At 38.9% G+C, this 9952-nt stretch overlaps 1 protein-coding gene across 1 annotated transcript in view; it reads right to left on the bottom strand.

The window, feature by feature from the left end:
- Window positions 1-3213: 3213 nt before the first annotated feature.
- LOC143274961 (CDP-diacylglycerol--inositol 3-phosphatidyltransferase-like) overlaps window positions 3214-9952 on the bottom strand; it is a 20722-nt gene continuing 13983 nt past the window's right edge. Inside the window, exons 6-7 of the mRNA XM_076578975.1 lie at window positions 7422-7591; window positions 3214-3347 (exon numbers count right to left, since the gene is read on the bottom strand). Of these exons, the coding sequence (XP_076435090.1) occupies window positions 3282-3347; window positions 7422-7591 (236 nt within the window). The 3' untranslated portion in view covers window positions 3214-3281. The remainder of the gene's footprint in view (window positions 3348-7421; window positions 7592-9952) is intronic.

The following is a 9952-nucleotide window of genomic DNA, read 5'->3' on the forward strand; positions in this document are numbered from 1 at the left end:
AAATTATTAAAAAAAAAAATCAAAAAAAATCAGATCAGACACTAAATGATGAACATTTTCATTTGATTGTCCACCTTCGAGCCATAGGCACAACAAGTCACATCACAGCACTCGGGACTGAAAAAACTACCAGTCTTTGATCAGAATTTATGAAAACCTTCAAACATTACTTTCAAGGAATCACAGTTTTGTTGCGAGTCAGATGACTTCACACAAAAATATGAACAAACATTTTACTTTTATATTAATGAACATCAACACTTCAAATGTCTTTTATACATTTGTCTATATGATTAAAAATATACACACAAACACACACACATAAATATATGCACATGTACATATACACATACATATAATATATATATATATATATATATATATATATGAGTGTATGTGTGTGTGTGTGTGTGTGTGTGTGCGCGTGATGCTCAATAGTGTTGACTACCCATTACTGGTAATGCACAAAATCTAAAACTCAAAGAAGTTAAGACTGGTATCACAACACCATTGTTCTGTTTTGATTTTTTTTTTTCAGTTGACTTTCACAACACCTGAACGGAAACACCCTATTCTCTTCACCATACTTGATGCAATGTGAGCATCCTTCATAACTCCATACGGACCTTCCACTATGACCAAAAAAACAAAAAACAAACAAAAAAACAACAAAAAAACTTGAAAAGACATTCTAGCCAGCCAGTACATGTTTTTCAACAGTTCAAAAAATAAAAACGTCTTACTGTTTTAACTCACTCAGTACGGCCAGTCCTCTCTTCTCCTCCACACAGACCCCTCGGATGTCCAGTGGGTGTCTGAATGACCCAACCTTTAGCTTCCGTCGTCAGAATTGTGGTATCCCTTGTCAACATTCACCTCTTCAGTATAAGAGCCTTCCGCTTGCAATATTTTGATGATGGTTATTGGGGTGAAACGCTGTTAACGTCGTCTCTTTCGGCGTTCGTATGGAGAGAGTTAAGACCCTACAGTCCTCTTGCAGCTTCCTGCTCTTGCCTTCTGAAATTCTCACTTTGTTAATTTCAAGCCTGCATCGTCTCTTTTTCTTGGAGCCAAAGACAGTAATTATTGTTTTTAAATTGTTGCACTATGTCGTTTTCAAACTCACATTGGCTGCACCACTTCACGATGACAACTGTGAAAAAGCCATGCTGCGAACGGAAGTCTTGTCAGATAATTTCGTGTCCAGAGAGAGATACGTGACACACCCCAAAATGAGCAGGATGTTACAATCATTTTCGTTTTTTACTGCACTTATTCAAACTTTGGTTTCTTTTTTTTTTTTATTGTGTTGAAGGGTCATATATGCCAAACGCTGAACAAAGATCTCTCCCCAATCCAAGCTGAGGGTCATATATGCCAAACGTTGAACAAAGATCTTTCCCTGATCCAAGCTGAGGGTCATATATGCCAAACGCTGAACAAAGATCTCTCCCCGATCCAAGCTGAGGGTCATATATGCCAAACACTGAACAAAGATCTCTCCCCGATCCAAGCTGAGGGTCATATATGCCAAACGCTGAACAAAGATCTCTCCCCGATCCAAGCTGAGGGTCATATATGCCAAACGCTGAACAAAGATCACTCCCCGATCCAAGCTCACCATGCCGAAAGAATCATGAGACTGTCAGCTGACTTCATTGCCTCTTGCACACTGTGCGCACACTACCAGCAATAATAATAATAATAATAAAGGATTTTTTTTTCCCTAAAATTACGTTATCTAACAGACTTACCGTGACCCACTAGTGCAGACTCCGGCAGGGAGTTCAATTCCTGTCATGTTGAAACTACTATCCGCCTATGCAGAGAAAACGAAAGTAGCTGCGGCCGATAACCTCCCAGAAGTAGGTTACCTCCCCTCTGTATCCCTGTAATAGTGTACATTTCTGTAGTGCCCTTTCTCTCCAAGAGCTCAGGGCGCTTTACATGAAAGAAAAATATTAACAAGTTACATAAAACATTCATGACCTCTCTTTCTCAAAAACCCTTCCCCCAACCCCCAACACACATGCTCTCCCTAATGCGTAACACTGAATACTTGATCATTACTGGTAATGCGCAAAACACACACACACACACACACACACACAAACAAACAAAAAAAACAACCTTTGCTCATTACCAGTGATGGGCAAAAATTGTTACATATTACTGGGAATGCAATAATCACGGCTACTAAGCACAACGCATATATATATGTACAAAGCAATCACTGGGCAAAACACTGTATGAAAGAAGTAACTGTGTACTTGATCATACACTGGAACAACTTTTAAAGAAGTCCTCCTCATGAGGGACATAGAATGGGAAAAGGCACCATTTTCATTTATCCAGCTTGTCCCCCTGCTCCTTCCTTTTTCTTCACTGGGCTTCTCCATACATAAAAAAAAATAAAAAAAATATACAAAACAGCACTGGATTTGTAATTAAGAGAAAGACACTGATACAATGACTGCATAGTATTAGTATTAGTATTATCATTAATATTTTCATTGTTGTTGTTGTCAGTGGTAGTTGCGGTAATAGTAGTTAGGGTTGGTTGGTTGGGTTTTTTTTTGGTGTTTTTGTTGTTGTTTTTTCTTGTTTAGTTTAGTTGTCTTGCACTTCAACCTTCTTTTCATTGTCAAATAATGTATTTTCGCCATTGCGTTTATGTATTGCTTGTTGCATATGAACGAGCATGATATAAGCTTATGCTTGTTGTTGCTCAAGTCTTATTGAACGCTGTATTGCACCTTGTTTCTTGATATTAAAAAATGTTTAAACCAATGACTGCATAACTTTTGATTCACAGTCACTGTTCATGGGCTCATCAACTACCTGTTTTATGACTGGAAGAATGACTTTGGTTTGCACAACAATTGATGTAAAACATAACTTACATTTGCCCAGTGTTTCATTAAAAAAATAAAAAATTCAAAAATGTAAACTTCCAGAAAATGCAAACACTATTCTTTGTGGGGCACGGTTACACAGTTCACAAACTAGCAGCCTACTACTAGCAACAACGCTGTTTGTCATGCTGTATCTAAGGAAAATATGCCATGGCACTTGTAGGCATGATTTCCATTTAACACCTGAGTGACATACACCAAATTCTAATTAAGTAAGTAACAACAACAAATGCATCGGAAAACAAAACAAAACAAAAAATAAACCCAAAAAATTCCATGCGTAATCATCCAACATTAAATCTTTAAAAAAAAATTTTTTTTTTTTTTTCAATACAGATACCTTCCATGCAGAAAAGAAAAAAGACATCAACCCGCTTCTTGACTTGAACTCTTGCGAAGCAAAGCCACCACATGACTGTAGATGTAGAAGACCTGAAACATAGCAGACTTGGGATGCAGAAAGCATGATTGATTTGATTACCTGCATGAAGACGTTTTTTGTCACAACTAAATCTACATCATTTTGTTCCCGATGTTAATTTCAGACTAAGAATCAGACCTACAACTCAGAATACTGTATAGAATTATCAAAGTAACCACTTGACAAAGATCATGCTTAATAACCTGATGGGTGTCTGTACAGGTGAAATATTCACTGGTCGTTTGTTTTCTTTGGAATTGGATTTTTTTTTTTTTCCAGTATTAGTATCATAATTTCTGTTCATTATGTATTTTTTCACAAACGGATTTGTCCTTTTTCCTAAACAGATATGCATTTTGTGTCTAAATTGAAAAATGCTTCTGTGTGTGTGTGTGTGTGTGTGTGTGTGTGCGTGTGGTTGTGAATGTGTGTGTGTCTGTGTATGTGTGTGCATGCATGTGTGTATGTGTGTGTGTGTGCATGTGTTTGTGTGCATGTGCGTGTGTGCATGTGTGTTTTCTGTGTCCAAAATGTTTGAAACAAACAGCGACAGTCACCTAATATTTAACTGTTAAATAAATGCAGAATATAAAATACAGATGGTGATGATCACAGGCCTCCATTCTAGATTGAAAATGTCGGCCAGATGAATTCTGACATGCATGCGAAGGATGCAGTGTATGAGGAAAGACCCCTTCATGTTTTGCCTGTATTTGTCTTCATTCACCATTTTTAACAATTTTCAGTCTTTGTTAATTAAAACAGAACAAAAATTAACCACCACTGTTCAAGAAGTACACCACCGTTTACAACAGTCTGTGAAAACAGGATGATTAACCGTTTTTCAGAACGAATCCTCTCTCAGTCTTCTTCATCTGAAAACATTTTAATGACTTAATTCTTGTGTGAGCATGTGTTTTTGTAGGTTGTTGGTGCTGTTGTCGCTGCAGTTGTTTTTCTTCATTTCTGTGTGTAAATTCCCTATGTGTTGTTAAAAGGAAATTTTCTATCAAAAATTACTAACATACTTACCGTGACCCAACTAGTGCAGACTCTGGCAGGGGTTTGACATTCCTGTCCTGTGCAAACTACTACCCGCCTATGTGGAGAAAACGAAAGTACTACGGCCGATAACCTCCCGGAAGTAGGTAACCTCCCCTTTGTCCCCCTGGCTAGCGCCCTCTTTTTCCGGCAGCCATCGTGACGCCTGTTCCTGTGCTCTCCATACGGCTAAATTCTTTCTTTTTTTTTTTTTTTTTTTTTTTAAACTGAAACAGTAAATACAAAATTTCTTCTTCTTCTTCTTCTCCTCCTGCTCTGTGGAGAGTCAGGGGGGTGCCGCAAAGAACTGTTCTCCAAGTCTGTTGGTTGTGTGTCAAAGCCTAGATGTCTGCAAATGGTTTTCCCTGCAAATGGCAAGGGTTAGCAAAGACCAACGTAAGGGTAGCAAAAAAAGACAGCATCACAGCACTATCCAGACTGAAAACCTGTAAGTAAGGACACCAACATCTCCAGAAACTATATCGCAAAGCTACAAAGACAACGTCAGCACTGTCCACACAGCAACATATCCACAAACTATCGCAAAGATACAAAGACAACGCTAATACTGTCCACACAGCAGCATATCCACAAACTATCGCAAAGCTACAAAGACAACGCTAATACTGTCCACACAGCAACATATCCACAAACTATTGCAAAGCTACAAAGACAACGCTAGCACTGTCCACACAGCAACATCTCCACAAACTATTGCAAAGCTACAAAAACAACACTAGTACTATCCTCACACCAACATCTCCACAAACTATCGCAAAGCTACGAAAACAACACTAGTACTATCCTTACACCAACATCTCCACAAACTATCGCAAAGCTACAAAAACAACGCTAGTACTATCCTTACACCAACATCTCCACAAACTATTGCAAAGCTATGAAAACAATGCTAGTACTATCCTTACACCAACATCTCCACAAACTATCGCAAAGCTACGAAAACAACGCTAGTACTATCCTTACACCAACATCTCCACAAACTATTGCAAAGCTGCAAAAACAACACTAGTACTATCCTTACACCAACATCTCCACAAACTATCGCAAAGCTACAAAGACAACGCTAGCACTGTCCACACAGCAACATATCCACAAACTATAGCAAATCTACAAAGACAATGCTAGACTGTCCACACAGCAACAGCTCCACAAACTTTCGCAAAGCTACAAAGACAATGCTAATACTGTCCACACAGCCACATCTCCACAAACTATCGCAAAGCTACAAAGACAATGGCGGCACTGTCCACACAGCAACAGCTCCACAAACTATCGCAAAGCTACAAAGACAATGGCAGCACTGTCCACACAGCAACAGCTCCACAAACTATCGCAAAGCTACAAAGACAATGGCAGCACTGTCCACACAGCAACAGCTCCACAAACTACTGCAAAGCTACAATGACAATGCTAATACTGTCCACACAGCAACATATCCACAAACTATCGCAAAGCTACAAACAACACTAGCACTTTCCAGACACCAACATCTCCACAAACTATTGCAAAGCTACAAAGACAATGCTAATACTGTCCACACAGCAACATATCCACAAACTATTGCAAAGCTGCAAAAACAACACTAGTACTATCCTTACACCAACATCTCCACAAACTATTGCAAAGCTACAAAGACAACGCTAGCACTGTCCACACAGCAACATCTCCACAAACTATCGCAAAGCTACAAACAACACTAGCACTTTCCAGACACCAACATCTCCACAAACTATTGCAAAGCTACAAAGACAATGCTAATACTGTCCACACACCAACATATCCACAAACTATCGCAAAGCTACAAACAACACTAGCACTTTCCAGACACCAACATCTCCACAAACTATTGCAAAGCTACAAAGACAATGCTAATACTGTCCACACACCAACATATCCACAAACTATCGCAAAGCTACAAACAACACTAGCACTTTCCAGACACCAACATCTCCACAAACTATTGCAAAGCTACAAAGACAATGCTAATACTGTCCACACAGCAACATATCCACAAACTATTGCAAAGCTACAAACAACACTAGCACTGTCCAGACACCAACATCTCCACAAACTATTGCAAAGCTACAAAGACAATGCTAGTACTGTCCACACACAAACATATCTACAAACTATCGCAAAGCTACAAACAACACTAGCACTGTCCAGACACCAACATCTCCACAAACTATTGCAAAGCTACAAAGACAACGCTAGCACTGTCTACACAGCAACATCTCCACAAACTATCGCAAAGCTACAAAGACAACGCTAGCACTATCCACACAGCAACATCTCCACAAACTATCGCAAAGCTACAAAGACAACGCTAGCACTGTCCACACAGCAACATCTCCACAAACTATTGCAAAGCTACAAAAACAACACTAGTACTATCCTCACACCAACATCTCCACAAACTATCGCAAAGCTACGAAAACAACACTAGTACTATCCTTACACCAACATCTCCACAAACTACTGCAAAGCTACAAAACCTCACTAGTACTATCCTTACACCAACATCTCCACAAACTACTGCAAAGCTACAAAAACAATGCTAGTACTATCCTCACACCAACATCTCCACAAACTACTGCAAAGCTACAAAAACAACACTAGTACTATCCATACACCAACATCTCCACAAACTATCGCAAAGCTACAAAGACAAAGCTAGCACTGTCCACACAGCAACATTTCCACAAACTTTTGCAAAGCTACAAAAAAACACTAGTACTATCCTTACACCAACATCTCCACAAAACTATTGCAAAGCTACAAAGACAACACCAGCACTGTCCCAACACCAACACCTCCACAAACTATCGCAAAGCTACGAAAACAATGCTAGTACTATCCTCACACCAACACCTCCACAAAACTATTGCAAAGCTACAAAGACCACAGCAGCACTGTCCCAACGCCAACATCTCCACAAACTATTGCAAAGCTTTAAAAAATAAAATAAAATAAAAAGTAAAATCTTAAAAAAATATTTTTAAAAATTTTAAAAAGCAGCTCACCTCCACATACAGACAGAGGCCCCTTCCCCCTGTCAGCATGGCGATGCCCACCAGCTGGAACCAAGGCGGAAAGAGCAGCAAGCCCAGAAAGCCAGACACGTACATGTACAGCCACAGGGGGAGAAGGTGCACCCCTCCAATGGCAGCCGCCCCCCAGGGCGTTTTGAATCCTGTGACAAATATCCACCTGCAGGTTTACTGTTGCTGCTAATAGTTGGTGTCCATTTTTTGTGACCATCTTTTCCCCTATACTGATGTTGATTGCTAAAGCTCTGGCCTCCCCTGTGCCAAGTAGGCAGAGTGTATTATAAATGCCCATGACTAATATAATCATCATTACAATTATGATGATGATGATGATGATGATGATGGCGATGACAGTATCTGTGCTGTAAACTCAAATTCATGATTAAGTTATTTTCATCTTTGTCTTATATCATTGATTTACCTGTTTTGAATCCCAGACAAAGCAGAATAATTTTGCATTCTTTTCTGATTTTTTTGTTTGTTTGTTTCTTTCTTTCTTTCTTTCTTTGTGGGTTTTTTTCTTTGTTTGTTTGTTTGTGGGTTGTTGTTTTTTTTTGTAACAGAGTGTTATTAACTAAACTTCACTATTATGTTATCATTTTCATTACCATCTTTATTTTCATCATCATCCTTTACTATTGATCACTTACGCTTTCCAATCTTTCCAAAATTCCCACGTGTGTACTTATTTGTAAATCACACTGAGTGCTGTATCTTAAAAGTGAGAATGATGGGTAAGCCATATAAATGTCTTATCCATTTAAAGCGGCACTGATAAAACACAGAAAATGCTTTCTGTAGAAAAACTAAACCAATGGTCATATAAAAATGTCGTGCTTGCAGAATTGTTCCTTCTTCACCTGCAACTCCCACACGCATAACAGTATTTCCCAGTGTATTGTTACATGTTCATCTGCCATTCAGGCAGCCATACTCCGTTTTCAGGGATTGTGCATGCTAAATATAATATATGTTCATGTTTCCATATCCCACTGAAGATTGACACAGACAAAAAAGGATGCAACATGCAAATTTGATTTGATTTTCTGCATGTGTTGACACTTCTTCTTCTTCTGCGTTCACTCGTATGCACACGAGTGGGCTTTTACGTGTATGACCGTTTTTACCCCGCCATGTAGGCAGCCATACTCTGTTTTCGGGGGTGTGCTTGCTGGGTATGTTCTTGTTTCCATAACGCACCGAACGCTGACATGGATTACAGGATCTTTAACGTGCGTATTTGATCTTCTGCTTGCATATACACACGAAGTGGGTTCAGGCACTAGCAGGTCTGCACATATGTTGACCTGGGAGATCGTAAAAATCTCCACCCTTTACCCACCAGGCGCCGTCACCGTGATTTGAACCCGGGACCCTCAGACTGACAGTCCAACGCTTTTACCACTCGGCTATTGCGCCCGTCGTGTGTGGACACAAAAAGTGGATTTCGGCACTGACTGGTCAGCAAACATCATGCTGACCAAGGGGAGAATTGAGAAATAAAAAAACAACAAAAGAAACCATCAATTTTAACCCCATATACCCCAAGGGATTCAGACCAAGGACCCTCAGAAAGCACTTTAACCATTCCAAAACATCACAACAATGACACTTGTGAGACCGCATTGATTTCGAGTCAATCATTGTAAAAATCCTTCAACAATTTTTTTTTTTCTTAAAGTAAAAGAAGGTGCATATTGCGAGAGTGAAAGAATTCTGTGCATAATCATGATCATTTAGTGAAGGTAACATGATAACCTGTTTTCCTCCTCTTCTCAGTCAGATGGTCAGATTGTCACACATGTATGCACACACATACACACACGAGCACACACTAATGAGTACACACACACACACACACACACACACACACACAAGCACACAACACACACAAACATGCATGTACACACAAACAGACATACAGACACTAGCATAAAAATACATCTATTGCTTACATAAAAACAACCTTACACTTGTGTATTAGAAATACATGCTGCACAAAAATGGCTAGCAATGCAGTAAATATTTATTCAATTCTATCTTTTGTCCAATGTGTTTTATTCAACAGTATCATGCACATCATCAAATACAAACATTACCATACACCTATGTCACACATTTATGCTCACTGCAAATGAAAAACAAGAGAGGCAAGGCCTTCAAGACTGACTTGTGATACATTTTTTAAATTTTTTTTAATCTATTCATTAAAATGTGTTCTGTATTTGTTATTATAAAGCTTCAGGTAAAAAAAAAAAAAAAGAAAAAAAAAAAGAAAAAAAGTCCTGACAGCAGATTCAAACCCTGCACGTTCGGGTGAGAAGAAACTGTCTTACCCATTACACTATCATGGCTCCTTAACTGACATTCAAAAATTTAATATCTAAACATACTTTTTTTAAGGGTGATAAATTGATTGCAGTATTCGCAGTGAGAATGCTGTTTAAATCATATTATTCTGGTGTATCTTGGGCATTCAAAAAATCTTTAAGGGCAATTAAAAA

This window comes from Babylonia areolata, chromosome 29 (assembly GCF_041734735.1).
Source record: "Babylonia areolata isolate BAREFJ2019XMU chromosome 29, ASM4173473v1, whole genome shotgun sequence".
In the NCBI taxonomy this organism is placed as follows: domain Eukaryota; kingdom Metazoa; phylum Mollusca; class Gastropoda; order Neogastropoda; family Buccinidae; genus Babylonia; species Babylonia areolata.